The following is a 16,277-nucleotide window of genomic DNA, read 5'->3' as shown; positions in this document are numbered from 1 at the left end:
CTTTCCTTGTATGGGAAAGAAAAATTGAACTTGTTTTTGATTGTCAAAACTTCTCTGAAATGAAAAAGGTTAGATTGGCCGCAGCTGAGTTTGTTGGCTACGCTATTAACTGGTATGATCAAGTTGTGACTCACAGGAGGAGGAATGGCGGAGCACCAATCTCTATTTGGGACGAGCTCTCGGGCATGATGAGGAGACATCTTGTTCCTGAACATTATCACCGGGAACTCCATCAAAAACTCAGACGGCTGCTTCAAGGAACCAAATTCGTGGATGACTATCACCAAGAGATGGGGATCTTGATGCTAAAGGCGGATGTGGACGAGCCCCTAGATGCCACTATGGCCAGATTCCTATCCGGTCTCAACCGAGACATTCAAGATCGAATGGAGCTTCAGGAGTATACCATTATGGAGAAAATGCTACACAAGGCTATTTTGATCGAGCAACAAGCCAAGAGAAAGGGCTACTCTAAACCGGCATTTGCTCCCAAGCCTAGCTATCAAGACAAAGGTAAGTCTCCAATCGCAACAAATACTATTGTTAAGACTAACACCCCGGTTCATGTTGACAAAGGCAAAGTAGTTGAGACTAACAATAGGGCAAGAGACATCCGGTGCTATAGATGTCAAGGCCTTGGCCCCTATGCCAGCAAGTGTCCGAACCAGAAAGCGATGATCCTCATGGAGAATGGCGAGGTTGAGTCCGAGGATGATTAGGACGATCTAGAGGACAAGGGCGACCATGGTCCTATCTTTGATGAGGAAGGAGAGTCCTTCGACTACCCACACCAAGGGCCACTTCTAGTTTCCGGAGAGCCACAGACGAAAAATTTGTTCCGATCTTTGAAGAACATTCAGACCTTGATCTAGAACCGGCCTTTGATGAGACACTTGAGCCGATCTATGATGATGAGGATGTACATCTTGACTACCCAGCTTACGCTCCACTTCTTGTTACCAGAAGAACATTAAGTGTTCAAGCCAAAACCAATGAACGAGAACAAAGGGAAGTTTCAGAAAAAGTTTGTTCTTTGATTATTGATGGTGGTAGTTGCACTAATGCTGCTAGTGAGTCTCTTATCAGGAAGTTAGGACTCGTGACCAAACCACTTCCTCAACCTTTCAGATTGGAATGGTTGAACGACACTGGAGAACAGTACGTCCGGGAACAGGTCGCGGTCCCTCTCACTATTGGACGATATGAGGACGAGGTCCATTGCAACGTTCTGCCCATGGACGCATGCCATATTCTGTTAGGACGACCATGGCAGTTTGACAAAAAGACTATACATGACGGATACACCAACCACCACACCTTTGATCATAAGGGAAAGAAGATCACCTTGGTTCCCCTCTCATCGGCCGAAGTCCATCAAGATCAGCTCCAGCTGAAGAAGAGCCGAGACAAAGAGCCAAAGCCATCCGAACCTGAGGTATCTCCTAGGAACTCTAACTTCTTTATCAAAGGAAGCCAAGTAAAGAAATCCTTATGCTCAGAACAGCTGTTTATTTTGCTCGTTTATAAAGAAACTCTAATTGCTTCCTCCTCTAACATTGCACCGGAAATTCTAGTGATCTTACAGATGTGTTGCAGGAATACTCTGATGTGTTTCTAGAAGGTAATCCTAAGGGATTGCCACCAGTCTGAGGCATTAAACATCAGATTGATTTGGTTCCAGGTGCGTCTCTTCCAAACCAGCCAGATTACCGAACCAATCCAGTGGAGACGAAAGAACTTCAAAGACAGAATGGAGAGCTTCTTGAGAAGGGATACATCAGGGAGAGCCTCAGCCCTTGTGCCGTTCCTGTTCTTCTTGTGCCCAAAAAGGACGGTTCTTGGCGCATGTGCGTGGACTGCCGAGTTATCAACAACATAACGGTAAAGTATAGGCATCCAATCCCTAGGCTTGATGACATGCTTGATGAGTTGCATGGTTCCTCTGTGTTTTCTAAAATTGATTTGAAAAGTGGTTATCACCAAATTCGCATGAAGGAAGGTGATGAATTGAAAACTGCATTCAAAACTAAATTAGGATTGTATGAATGGCTTGTCATGCCATTTGGCCTTACCAATGCACCTAGTACATTCATGCGTTTGATGAATCATATCTTGTGGTCCTTTATTGGTCATTTTTGGGTTGTCTACTTTGATGACATTCTCATTTACTGCAAGAATCTTGATGATCATAAATTGCATATTAAATATGTTCTTGAAGTTCTTAGAAAAGAACGTTTGTTTGCTAATCTTGGTAAGTGTTATTTTGGGACATATCACGTGGTCTTCTTAGGCTTTATTGTAGGTGCATATGGACTCAGAGTGGATGAGAAAAAGATCAAGGCCATTCAGGACTGTCCTAGTCCAACGACCGTGGGCGAGGTGAGAAGCTTTCACGGCATGGCCGGGTTCTATCGAAGGTTCGTCCAGAACTTCAGCTCTATAGCCGCCCCTCTTACCGAAGTAATCAAGAAGAACGTTGGGTTCAATTGGGAACGAGCCCAGGAAGAGGTGTTCGAGATCCTTGTGAAAATCAGTGACAATGCGTATCAAATCGATCTGAAAGGTAAGTATGATATTTCTCCAAGTTTCAATGTTTCTGACCTATCTCCTTTCTTTGCAGATGATCCAGATTTGTGGACAAATCCTTTTGAAGAGAGAGGGAATGATGCGCCTCAGTCCATGGATCAGTACATGGAACCGTACCAGAATGGAGATCAGACCGTTCAGGACAGCTCAACCGAGGTTCGCCTTCCTAGCCGTACCGCCCAGGACGATCGAGCCGTGTACCGCCTCGACCCAGTTACATCCGGAATGAAGCTTCGACCAAGTCCACGCCCTGAAGACCGATCTGACCGAACCAGTACGCGTCCTTCCCAACCATCTCGACAAGCCAAAGTTAACAGCCGAGCCAGACTTGACTTGGATCATGCCAGACTTGACGTGGATCATGCCAGACTTGATGAGGATCATGCCAGACTTGACTTGGATCGTGAGGTTTCCCAAAGTGATCGAGACTTCTCTCTCTTGGTCCGTTTGGCACGATCCGACTGTTCCAATGATCGAGCCAATGGACTAACCCTCATGTCCGACTCTCTCTTGGACATCTATCATTCAGATTTCTCTAAGGCACGAATCATCCAACTATCTGAAGACTTAGGCCGCATCAGTACACTGCTTGATCAGGCCACGGACTGTCCAGACCGTCCCGCGTTCGTCCAGCTCCTTACCGCGGCGACTTCAACTTGATCGAATGAATCTAGACATCAGCCGAAGAGTCACATCGACCAGATCTGAAGCTGAAGAGTTTCTTGACTGACCTTCCACATTCTCAGTCAATTTTATTAATGTCTTTCATTTACCACAAGTAAAATATGTAAACTCTTTTTCATTATCAAGAAATCGATTTTCCCCTTAAAGTTTATGAGTTTATCTCTTTGTTCTTTGCTTAGAACAGTTCTTGTTTCTTGTCGAGTGATTCTCCAAGTAAACAAATCTTCCCTTGTTGGTCTTGCGTAACATTCCAAACCACAATCGAAGCCGGTAGTATCATAAGGTCTTTCCGCAACCTTGTGTGTCGCCTTTCAAACCACCCAGTTCCTCCATCTTTGGCGAGTTCATATCCAAAATCCTGTTGAGTCATCCTTGTCCGAATCTAGGACGTATCAAAGTGGTATCAGAGCCACTCAACCGGTTTCATCTTTTCATCTTTCTCATCGTTTCATCTTCTCATCTCCCATTTTTAAATCTGTTCATCTTCTTCTATCTATCTCAAATCCGGGCCATCTCTTTACCAGCCACTAGATCCATATAAAAAAAAAGGAGATCTATAAAAAAAAAAGATCAAAAGTTCGATTAGTGGCTAGGTGGTGGAAAAGAAATCCTGCTGGCTGAAGAGAAATCCTGCCTTAGAGTGGTTAATACGGATTTCCAAACCAAAAAAGTTCTTATCTTCCTATCTAACAACCCCCGTTTGCTTGGAGATCCTAACTTGTTACTAGTCTTGTTCTCTTAGAACTTTGAGAGACAACTTATTGAGTGACCATCCAAATTCCGAGAGAAACACTGAGTGGGCGAGATCAAACACTTGAGTGTGTGAGGAATTTTGTGGTTTAAACTAATCTTTTGTGTTAGACTTTTCAGGAACTATGGAGAGTGAAGAAGATAGGAACCAAACCGGGAATTCTTATGCTGGCTTATCTAACTTGCAGATGAGAGCTCTCAATGATTCTATAACTAACCTTATGAATGCAGGTTTGGAACAGATTCATCTAAAACTTGATGAGATCCAAGGAAGCAAAACGGCCAGATCTAGAACCAGGCGAGATCGCCCACGGAGGAACAGCCGGCCGAATGAAGAAGTCGGAGAGGATGAGGACCAAGACGATCGTTCCATCAACCGTCCTAGGAGAGGAGCCCAAAACCGTGACCCAGGTGATGTTAATCCTTTTGCTAGAACTGATCGAACTAACGAGGGTTTAGGAGGAGTAAAACTTAAGATTCCTACTTTTGATGGTAAAAACGATCCAGATGCTTTCCTTGTATGGGAAAGAAAAATTGAACTTGTTTTTTATTGTCAAAACTTCTCTGAAATGAAAAAGGTTAGATTGGCCGCAGCTGAGTTTGTTGGCTACGCTATTAACTGGTATGATCAAGTTGTGACTCACGGGAGGAGGAATGGCGGAGCACCAATCTCTACTTGGGACGAGCTCTCGGGCATGATGAGGAGACGTTTTGTTCCTGAACATTATCACCGGGAACTCCATCAAAAACTCAGACGGCTGCTTCAAGGAACCAAATCCGTGGAGGACTATCACCGAGAGATGGAGATCTTAATGCTAAAGGCGGATGTGGATGAGCCCCTAGACGCTACTATGGCCAGATTTCTATCCGGTCTCAACCGAGACATTCAAGATCGAATGGAGCTTCAGGAGTATACCAGTATGGAGCAAATGCTACACAAGGCTATTTTAATCGAGCAACAAGCCAAGAGAAAGGGCTACTCTAAACCGGCCTTTGCTCCCAAGCCTAGCTATCAAGACAAAGGTAAGTCTCCAATCACAACAAATACTACTGTTGAACTAACACCCCGGTTCATGTTGACAAAGGCAAAGCAGTTGAGACTAACAATAGGGCAAGAGACATCCAGTGCTATAGATGTCAAGGCCTTGGCCACTATGCCAGCAAGTGTCCGAACCAGAAAGTGATGATCCTCATGGAGAATGGCGTGGTTGAGTCCGAGGATGATCAGGACGATCTAGAGGACAAGGGCGACCACGGTCCTATCTTTGATGAGGAAGGAGAGTCCTTCGACTACCCACACCAAGGGCCACTTCTAATTGCCAGGAGAGCCACAGACGAAAGACTTGTTCCGATATTTGAAGAACATTCAGACCTTGATCTAGAACCGGACTTTGATGAGACACTTGAGCCGATCTATGATGATGAGGATGGACATCTCGACTACCCAGCTTACGGTCCACTTCTTGTTACCAGAAGAACATTAAGTGTTCAAGCCAAAACCAATGAACGAGAACAAAGGGAGAATCTTTTTCATTCTCGATGCTTAGTTTCAGAAAAAGTTTGTTCTTTGATTATTGATGGTGGTAGTTGCACTAATGTTGCTAGTGAGTCTCTTATCAGGAAGTTAGAACTCGTGTCCAAACCACTTCCTCGACCTTTCAGATTGGAATGGTTAAACGACACTGGAGAACAGTACGTCCGAGAACAGGTCGCGGTCCCTCTCACTATTGGACGATATGAGGACGAGGTCCTTTGCGACGTTCTGCCCATGGACGCATGCCATATTCTGTTAGGACGACCATGGCGGTTTGACAAAAAGACTATACATGATGGATACACCAACCGCCACTCCTTTGATCATAAGGGAAAGAAGATCACCTTGGTTCCCCTCTCACCGGCCGAAGTCCATCAAGATCAGCTCCAGCTGAAGAAGAGCCGAGACAAAGAGCCAAAGCCATCCGAACCTGAGGTATCTCCTAGGAACTCTAACTTCTTTATCAAAGGAAGCTAGGTAAAGAAATCGTATGCTCAGAACAACCGTTTCTTTTGCTCGTTTATAAAGAAACTCTAATGGCTTCCTCCTCTAACATTGCACCGGAAATTCGGAGTGATCTTACAGATGTGTTGCAGGAATACTCTGATGTGTTTCCAGGAATCCTAAGGGATTGCCACCAGTCTGAGGCATTGAACATCAGATTGATTTCGTTCCAGGTGCGTCTCTTCCAAACCGGCCAGCTTACCGAACCAATCCAGTGGAGACGAAAGAACTTCAAAGACAGAATGGAGAGCTTATTGAGAAGGGATACATCAGGGAGAGCCTCAGCCCTTGTGTCGTTCCTGTTCTCCTTGTGCCCAAAAAGGACGGTTCTTGGCACATGTGCGTGGACTGCCGAGTCATCAACAACATAACGGTAAAGTATAGGCATCCAATCCCTAGGCTTGATGACATGCTTGATGAGTTGCATGGTTCCTCTGTCTTTTCTAAATTTGATTTGAAAAGTGGTTATCACCAAATTCGCATGAAAGAAGGTGATGAATGGAAAACTGCATTCAAAACTAGACTAGGATTGTATGAATGGCTTGTCATGCCATTTGGTCTTACCAATGCACCTAGTACATTCATGCGTTTGATGAATCATATCTTGCGGTCCTTTATTGGTCATTTTTTTGTTGTCTACTTTGATGACATTCTCATTTACAGCAAGAATCTTGATGATAATAAATTGCATTTGAAATCTGTCCTTGAAGTTCTTAGAAAAGAGCGTTTGTTTGCTAATTTTGGTAAGTGTTCTTTTGGGACATATCATGTGGTCTTTTTAGGCTTTATTGTAGGTGCAGATGGACTCAGAGTGGACGAGGAAAAGATCAAGGCCATTCGAGACTGGCCTAGTCCAACGACCATGGGCGAGGTGAGAAGCTTTCACGGCCTGGCCGGGTTCTATCGAAGGTTCGTCCAGAACTTCAGGTCTATAGCCGCCCCTCTTACCGAAGTAATCAAGAAGAACGTTGGGTTCAAGTGGGAACAAGCCCAGGAAGGGGCGTTCCAGATCCTTAAGAAAATCAGTGACAATGCGTATCAATTGGATCTGAAAGGTAAGTATGATATTTCTCCAAGTTTCAATGTTTCTGATCTATCTCCTTTCTTTGCAGATGATCCACATTTGTGGAAAAATGCTTTTGAAGAGAGAGGGAATGATGCGCCTCAGTCCATGGATCAGTACATGGAACCGTACCAGATTGGAGATCAGACCGTTCAGGACAGCTCAGCCGAGGTTCGCCTTCCTAGCCGTACCGCCCAGGACAATCGAGCCGTGTACCGCCTCGACCCACTTACATCCGGAATGAAGCTTCGACCAAGTCCACGTCCTGAAGACCGATCTGATCGAACCAGTACGCGTCCTTCCTAACCATCTCGACAAGCCAAAGTTAACAGCCGAGCCAGACTTGATTTGGATCATGCCAGACTTGACGTGGATCATGCCAGACTTGATGAGGATCATGTCAGACTTGACTTGGATCATGCCAGACTTGACTTGGATCGTGAGGTTTCCCAAAGTGATCGAGACTTCTCTCTCTTGGTCCGTTTGGCACGATCCGACTGTTCCAATGATCGAGCCAATGGACTAACCCTCATGTCCGACTCTCTCTTGGACTTCTATCATTCAGATTTCTCTAAGGCATGCATCATCCAACTATCTGAAGACTTATGCCGCATCAGTACACTGCTTGATCAGGCCACAGACTGTCCAGACCATCCCGCGTTCGTCCAGCTCCTTACCGCGGCGACTTCAACTTGATCGAACTCGACATCAGCCGAAGAGTCACATCGACCAGATCTGAAGCTGAAGAGTTTCTTGACTGACCTTCCACATTCTCAGTCAATTTTGTTATTTCCTAAGTGTTTTTATTTATGTCTTTCATTTACCACAAGTACTATAAATATGTCAACTCTTCTTCATTATCAAGAAATCGATTTTCCCCTTAAAGTTTATGAGTTTATCTCTTTGTTCTTTGCTTAGAACAGTTCCTGTTTCTTGTCGAGTGATTCTCCAAGTAAACAAATCTTCCCTTGTTGGTCTTGACGTAACATTCCAAACCACAATCGAAGCCGGTAGTATCATAAGGTCTTTCCGCAACCTTGTGTGTCGCCTTTCAAACCACCCAGTTCTCCCATCTTTGGCGAGTTCATATCCAAAATCTTGTTGAGTGATCCTTGTCAGAATCTAGGACGTATTAGAAGTTGTGGAGACGATGATCAGCAGAGGAAAGTCGACAACTGTGCTCATGGTTTTGCATGTCGAATCCGATGATTCAACTTGCTAAAGTATCACCGCCCTTCTTCAAAACTGCTCTTACAAAGGTCATTGCTTTACTCTGTTTTTTTAATTGATGTTTTAAAGTTTCTTTCTTTGTTTTGATTTTGAAGTTTGAGTTGACTATAGGAATCTTCATCAGTCGCTGCTGAAAATGGGTGTGAAGTTAGCGGCTGAAGAGACGCTTCCTCTTCTTCTTTGAGCAATTCGATCGAGTCTTTGAGGACCATATTGTCTGATCCTGTAACATATGTTCTTAGACAAACAGCTTTTAGTGATACCTCACCGTTAATCTATAGCCTTTTGTTTTATCTCTTTGCAGAGGGGCTTTGATGTCTGATGCTATGATTTTCCCTTGCGGACACACTTTTGGAGCTGGTGGAATAGAACAAGTTAAACAAATGGTACGGAGTTTTATCATCACAATCTCTTATTTTACTCTCTGCTTATGGAACCTGTTTTTTTTGGTTGTGTTCTCTTAGAAGGATTTGATCAAGTAACTCACTACTACTCACTGAATCAAATTGACCTGTCTCATGTTTAATCACAAGAGATTTGTATTTCCGTAAATGCAGGAGAGCCGATCATTTGGTGACACGGCTTATACAAATCGTTCAAGGAACATAACTAATCATTTCCCTTTTGTTGTGGCAGATCGAGTTATAATAAAGGTCAATCCTTTCTCTCTTCTTCCTGTATATTTCTCTAGCAGATCTAGTTAACAATGGTCTTGCAGGGTGCAGGAAGGATCAAACTTCATCAAAGCCGTTCTAAACATGTCAAAGCATCTCTCGTTGAATTCACTTGGCAAGAGGTAAGTAGACAATTCTTTAATGCTTGTTAGACATTGATTAGGTTCTCCCATTAGACATTGATTAGGTTCTCCCATTAGGTAAGTAGACAATCCTTAAACTTTTCTGTTATGAAATGCAATAATTTAACTTCTAAAAAAAAAAAAATTTAAGAACCTCTGAGTGGTTTTCCCATTAGACCAACAAAAAAATTAATAACAATAACAAAAGTTCTAAACATTTCAAATCACCAAATTAACTATTAAATTAGTCATTAGAGTTCTTAATGGACTCTTACCATTGGAGTTGCTCTGAGTCTACTTCATCCTATGCGTAGTTTTCCCCCTCTTTTTCTTACAAATTCATTTGAATATTTAGTGTATGCTAGTACCTTTTTCTTGTTAATGTTTCACGTGTTTTCTCTTCTCTTTTTCCTTCGTAAACGTATTTGTTTTATTTACCTTCGAATTAACATCCATATGTTCATGTGTTTCAAGGATAACCTCATTCTCCATCTTTAAATGTGATAATCGTACCAAAAAAAAGGACGAAGAGAAGAGAAGTATGATTCTTGAAGTCTCTATATTCCAACTAAAGAGAAGAACAAGTCTTCATAAGGGACCAAAATCTCTTATAGACCAAATGGTCAAAAAAATCAACGACCTCCTAAAAAAATCTACATAAACCAATTAAAATAAAATGATAATTTTGCCATTAATGAAAGGGAAACATAAGCCATTGATCATTTCATCTATGTTTTAATCTTGACCATAGGATTTCATATATCTCTCATTCTCTCTCCTTCAATTTCATTCTTTTATTTAATTTCAACCACTCACAGCCACACAATTTTCATTATCCTATTTTGTCATTCGACTGAGTACAACTAGTATAACTCGTACAACAAAACATGTTCAAAATTGTATAACTAATATATAAATGTTATAATTTACACATAAAATAAACAAGTAAATATTCTAATTGGTATATGATGACAAAATTTCATCTATTTTATTTGAGATTTTTCAATTTGTTTTTAAATTATTACATTAAACTCTTAATTTTACATTATATACTTTATATTTTTAAGGTTTATTAACGATATTAGCCATATTATTAGGATAAATAAACATCAAATATATTTTTATAAATCTATAGTGTGAAAATATAAGTACAACCCCTATAACTAGACATATAAACAATTGATATAAATTTTTTATTATATACTAAACGAGTATTACTGGTACAACTGATACAACTTTGACATTTCAGAAATTGACAAAACTAATTTGGTATTTTATATGAGAAAACAACCAAATATCCCAACTAGTATGTACTCAGAAAGTTTTTCTTAATTTAGTTTGAAGTTTTGGAAAAAAAACTTAAAAATTATTAAACATCTCCATAAGTTTACATGATCTACTTTATACTTTTAAAGTTTGTTAGCTTGTTTGTCCACATAACTTTTGAAAAACTTACATGAAATGTATTTTAACAAAATTGATGATTTCATTTTATTAGGGCAAAGGAATATACACATAAAGAATTGGTACAACTGAGGTAGGTTTAAATTTTATGTGGTTCAACTAGTTTTTTCAATTTCACTGCCAAAGTACAAACCGGTACAACTCAAAAACTAGTACAACTATGTACAAACCGATACAACCCGAATACTAGTACAACTATGTTAAATCATTTTGTATTGTGCATCACATATTAAACGTGTGTCATGTTTTAAACATTATGGTTGAATATTAAATCAAGTAGTTGTACTAGTTGTAACATTCCTAAATATTTTTATTTAAATTGATGATTCTAAAATATGTTAGACGTAGATTGATACAATTCTAAAATATCATCATCATCATCATTCATTGCTTATTTATCAAAATATATCTTCTTTAATCAAATATTCATGTATTTTGACATATGCATGCGAGGAAAGATTAGAGTACCATGTTTATTTGTTATATATAATTCTCTTTTCTGCATCACTCATACGCCGAAAAAAACCCAATATATAACCATATTAGTTACAGAGTTATTATTGTAAATGAAGTGTTGGGAAAATACTTTTGTTATCATTACTATCGACCAGAAGGTCCATAAATATACAAGGTATTAGACCGTCATAAGGTCATGTTTATCCTAACAAGATAAGGATAAGGATAAACACTATGTTACAGATATACATAGAATATATACTAGATAAACACATAGTCTCTGGTTGTCTTTATCATGTCCCGGATTGGGCCTGCAGTACGGACTGGTCCATGGTCGATCATCATTTGGTTTATAACACTCCCCCTTGATCGACACATCCGGTACAGGTTCGTTGCATGCTTAATGTTGCCTCATTAAAACCTCTCCTGAAAAACCCCAAAACCAATGTGGCAAAATGGGAAACCAAGGACAGGAAAAAGAGCACAACACATGACCTCCCCCAGATGAATGCATCACTGTAGTAGACGCATTCCCATCTGGTACCCGAGTCTTCTTGAACGTTGAAGTTGCCTATGACTTGGTGAAGATGATCAGCTGGATTCTCCTTGAATGAACTTGTAAGTCTTGGACGTTGGTATGTCTTTTGGAACTCCATTAAGATGTGGTCAGGATGTACATCTTTGCTGCTGATCACTCCATGTCTTGGTTGAACTGATGGTGCTTCAAACGGTGCTCGGATGGACTTTATAATCTGCAATAAAACTTTACTTGCAGGTCTTTTTTCATGTCCCACGGATTCTCTTTGGTTATATGGCTTTCCCAAAACGTGGACATTCAAATATATATATTGAGTCATAGACCCAGAACACATACGAACAACTTTACTTCATATCTTTCGTTCATTCGGACTTATATCTCTTCGTATGTGCCAATGGCTTTATCCATTGTAACCAATCATTCTTTATTTTCTTTTGTCGATCCATGTTGAGCTATAGACCTTGTCTATATTCGTTCATAATCATGAGTGTCTAAGGTCATACCATCAATAATTATTTGCTGCAATGAAACTCATCACACAATGAATTCGCAGTCATACACTCATGTCCTTTGTACATGGTTATCGATCTTTTCTTGCTTTAGCAATGCTTATAATCATTAAGCCACGACCAGACATCCTTCTGGTCACTATCCTGGTTTATGGTTCTCACTTAGACGTGCTGACTTAATCATACACACACACACGGCTATGATTTTTCTACAGACTTTCCATATGTAAAACATAGCCTGTTTAATCAATCGATAACTTGTATTATTGAACCTTTGAACCATTAAACCTTTTTCTCTCAGTTGGTCTTTATTATGATCACAAGGAATTATAATATTTTCTGTATGGACTGACTGCACTAAGTAAATACTTAGTCTTTCATATTACTTACAGCTGCTGTATATTACAATCCATAAACAACTTAGGAACAAAGCTTGTTCTATGAGAATTTCTTTCTCATATTTCTATGGTACGTTGATACCTTTATCCAGTGATCCATTTGCTGCTTACTACACCATTATTTCTTTAGTAAATATCCAGACAAAATCAAACTTGATTTTCTGTAGTAGCATCCACCATATAGGAGCATATCTCTTTATAAATTGTTCCTTGGTCCTTGTGAGTATCCTTGTGTAATCAAGCTATACTTGACCGTTATTTAGAAGGAACATGGACACACTATACCATGTGGTCATGTCCTTTAATCTCACGGAATTTCTTATCTCACAAGATCCATTCACTGGTTTCTTTCTTAGATGGCTTTTCTGTATGTACATGGTTACTACGCCCATTACTTTGAATTCTTTGAACACCCCACGTCCCTATATAGGTTTTATGAGTACTCTACGTGGGTTCATGATCCTCAGGTTATATCCTTCAAATCCCAAGTACTACAATCTTTTATGAGCTCTTATGTATGTAAATACATCTTTGGTGTTAACACTCTTTATCTTTAGTTTCATACTGTTCCAGACATGATCTAATTAGATTTTGAGATCTTATTATCCAAGACTTTTATACCTTGCAGTTTGGCGTCCCAAACTACATGGTCTGGTACCTTAGATGTGTGGTTGCGCAACCTTATTTCTCTGTCTGAACTGGTTTCTCTTATGAACTCGGATTTGTACGATTCTGAGCACCTTTCATTACTTTCCGAGGTTCCTTATTATTTGGAACTTATTTGTCTATCTCTAATAGACATTGTAGCAACTTGATTGTGTCTCTTAGACATCTAATTCGTGGTGCTTAAGCTGGTATGACATAGTCATTTTTTCTTTTCGGGTCAGTGTGTCTGGCATATATTTCTGCTAGCTTTTATATCTTTTGATCATATTCTTTTAGAACGTCTAGATCATAATCTTTGGTCTGAGGATCTTGCCAAGACAACTATGGTTGATACCATTATATTTCTCTTTTACTCTTTACTCTTTATCAGCCTGATAACTTTCTCCTTTCAAAGTTGGATAATCAGATTACTATCTTTTGTAATCTGTGTTCTTGGCCACTTGATTAAATCATCCATGTTTGGCACAAGATACATTATAGTTTCGTGGAGGAAGTCTTATTTATCTAATATATATTCCCAATCCTCATCTGAGGTTCCATCTTAAATGGCACACATATATGTGGTGGAATATTCGTATTTTCTTAAGATGGTTTGTGTATATGTCTGGTTTATGACCCTTAATCATTCAGAGGTGGGAATGTCTATGCTTACATGTATGGCCTGATGTAAATCAATATTTATATACATAATGTCCTTAAGCTTTAGGCTGGACGTGGGTGATGTACCATTAGTGAGGGCTTTAAAGCTTTCCAGCCGTGTATATTATGGTTGTAAACCATGGAATCCGAATTTATGATATGATCATGGACTGTGGGTTTTAGTCCTCTCTCCCCCTCATGAACATACTCATAATTTCGTAGTGCTTAGGACAGTGGAGCCTTAATTATTTTAGTGATTTTCCTTTTTGTGTACTTATAACACATTGTGAGATTTTATGGGATCACTTTTGTGCCTTAATTAATTTTTCATCATGTTTTGGATCAAGATGGCTAATCTGGTCATGCCATAAGTGTTTATTTCGTGGTGAACCATACTGGTTACCATCGCTTTATGCCTCTTTCATACTGATCCTTAGCATAGAATAAATCAGTAGAAAATATGGGTATAGGCATTCATAATGCTTTTAGGCGATTTTTCAAAAATCTGAAAGGAATCGTATTTTCTTTGCTCACTGGTTCAATGTAGAATGTTATAAATCTTTATAACTCAATGGGTCTGAATAATGTCGTGTCTTTTGCCATTGTCAGTACCAATTAATTGATTTCAAGTGATTGTAGGAAGGTAAAGTTGAACCTATACAATCAAGATGAAGTTAAATCTATGCGAGAAATCAATCTATCAGTGAACTGACTCATTAGTCTACACCCAACAATTGATTATGTGATTGCAGGAAGGTAAAGTTAAACCTATACAATCAAGGTAAAGTTAAACCATGCATGAAATCAACTATCAGTGGACTGATTATCCTTTTATTAAGGTTTTATTTGTTATTTAATCAAGAATCATCAAGCAAGACCAAGCAAGATAATATATAAAAACAAAATCGTTTTTATTATTTCAATAACATAAATGAATAACAAATATATCAAATCAGATATGAAAACATAAAATCAGAATGTCGGAAAATTATTCAATGTATAATCCGACCTCATGGTCCATGAGTGTCCACTCGGAATCCTCCTCAGATCTCTTCTTATCAAATGTGGCTTTATTAGCTTCAGGGATTTTCATCTCACTGTCTAGTACTTCATAATATATCTCCATGATGTCATTAAACCGTCTGATGTTATCCATCCTTTTCTGCTTCTTTTGCTCAATGTCTAATAAATATGAGAACAGGTCATAATAGGTGGTGAAACCTTTGGCCTGATGTGATAACAACACTTCCTCTGAATGGAATGTGTCACGAGTTTTGTTTAACAAATCCTCGTTTGTTACCAATTCACCACATAGTCTAAGACTATAGGTGATTCTCATAAGATCAGAGTGATAATTGTCCACGGATTCATAATCCTGGAACCTTAGAGCTTCCCATTTTTTTTTGGATTCGTGCAACAATGGCTCACAGAATCTAGAATTCAAAAATGACCAGAGATTATGAGGATCATTAACATATCCAAACTCGTCTCTTAGGTCCTCACAGAGATGGTGTCGCATAATCATTATGGCTCTGTGTCTTTCACACGCAAGGGTGTCATTGCCATACTTGATGCACTTCCCAAGTCCTCTAGACTTCAAGACGGCTGAAGTGTTTATAGCCCAATTAAGATAATTATCTCCAAAGAGATCAAGGGCTTTGTAATCTGAAGGTATGAAACTCGACATCTGAAATCATTATTCAAAACAGGTCTTAATCAAGTAATCTTTTTGAAATTTTTCATGCTTCATATCATTGCCACACACGGACCAAAAAAAAAAAAATTCTAAATGATGCATTTTCTTAAAACCATATGGTTTAAGGTGTGGATCAATGTATTTTTCAGATTTAATGTCCTCTTATTTCAAACACAAGGTTTCAAGGCCTTTAGGGATTCTATCTTAGATGATCAGGAAAATGTTCCATATTTTCTTCATCCCATTGGATCGGATCATTTAGTATAATGATTTTTTTTCAGTTCAGATCAGATTGCTTGAAAACTATGAATGATCTATATCCCTAACAGTCGAGATTTCATGTTCAGTATGCAATATTAGTATGCAAACAATATGCAATCAAGCAAACCAATTCAATCATGAAATCAGGTTAGGGTTTTCGAAAAATATACCATATATTTATTATTATTTTTTCGAAAAATAATCAAATCAGAAATTATTGTGACTTAAAAAAAAAATTAGGAAGATTTGATTTATTCAAGCAATTTATTATATACTTTTCGATTTAAAAATAAATATATTTTCTCAGATATATCTCTGATATCTCAGATGTAACTCATTCCTATAATTTTATTTATTTCCATTTTTTTTATATGTTCGTAGTGTTCCTGTAATGGTTACCAGCTGGATCTTATATATTTATTACATGAAAAGTTGAAACCGGAAGGAACTAGAAATTCTATATTTTAAACATTTTGTTAAAATTTGGTTATTTGATGAATTTT

General features: G+C 39.0%; 1 protein-coding gene across 1 annotated transcript; it reads right to left on the bottom strand.

Annotated features, from left to right (window-relative positions):
- Positions 1-14,805: 14,805 nt before the first annotated feature.
- On the bottom strand, positions 14,806-15,504 carry LOC125590421. The gene has a single exon (XM_048763986.1). The coding sequence runs from the start codon at positions 15,502-15,504 to the stop codon at positions 14,806-14,808; it is 699 nt and encodes a 232-aa protein (XP_048619943.1).
- Between the last annotated feature and the right edge of the window lie 773 nt (positions 15,505-16,277).

The sequence above is a fragment of the Brassica napus genome, chromosome C7 (genome assembly GCF_020379485.1).
Source record: "Brassica napus cultivar Da-Ae chromosome C7, Da-Ae, whole genome shotgun sequence".
NCBI lineage: Eukaryota > Viridiplantae > Streptophyta > Magnoliopsida > Brassicales > Brassicaceae > Brassica > Brassica napus.
The sequence above is the reverse complement of the archived record's forward strand: the minus strand, read 5'-3'. Positions and strand labels throughout refer to the sequence as shown.

What these genes read in the sequence shown, in the direction of transcription:
- LOC125590421 (XM_048763986.1), bottom strand. Translation starts at nt 15,504, where the DNA reads ATGTCGAGTTTCATACCTTCAGATTACAAAGCCCTTGATCTCTTTGGA.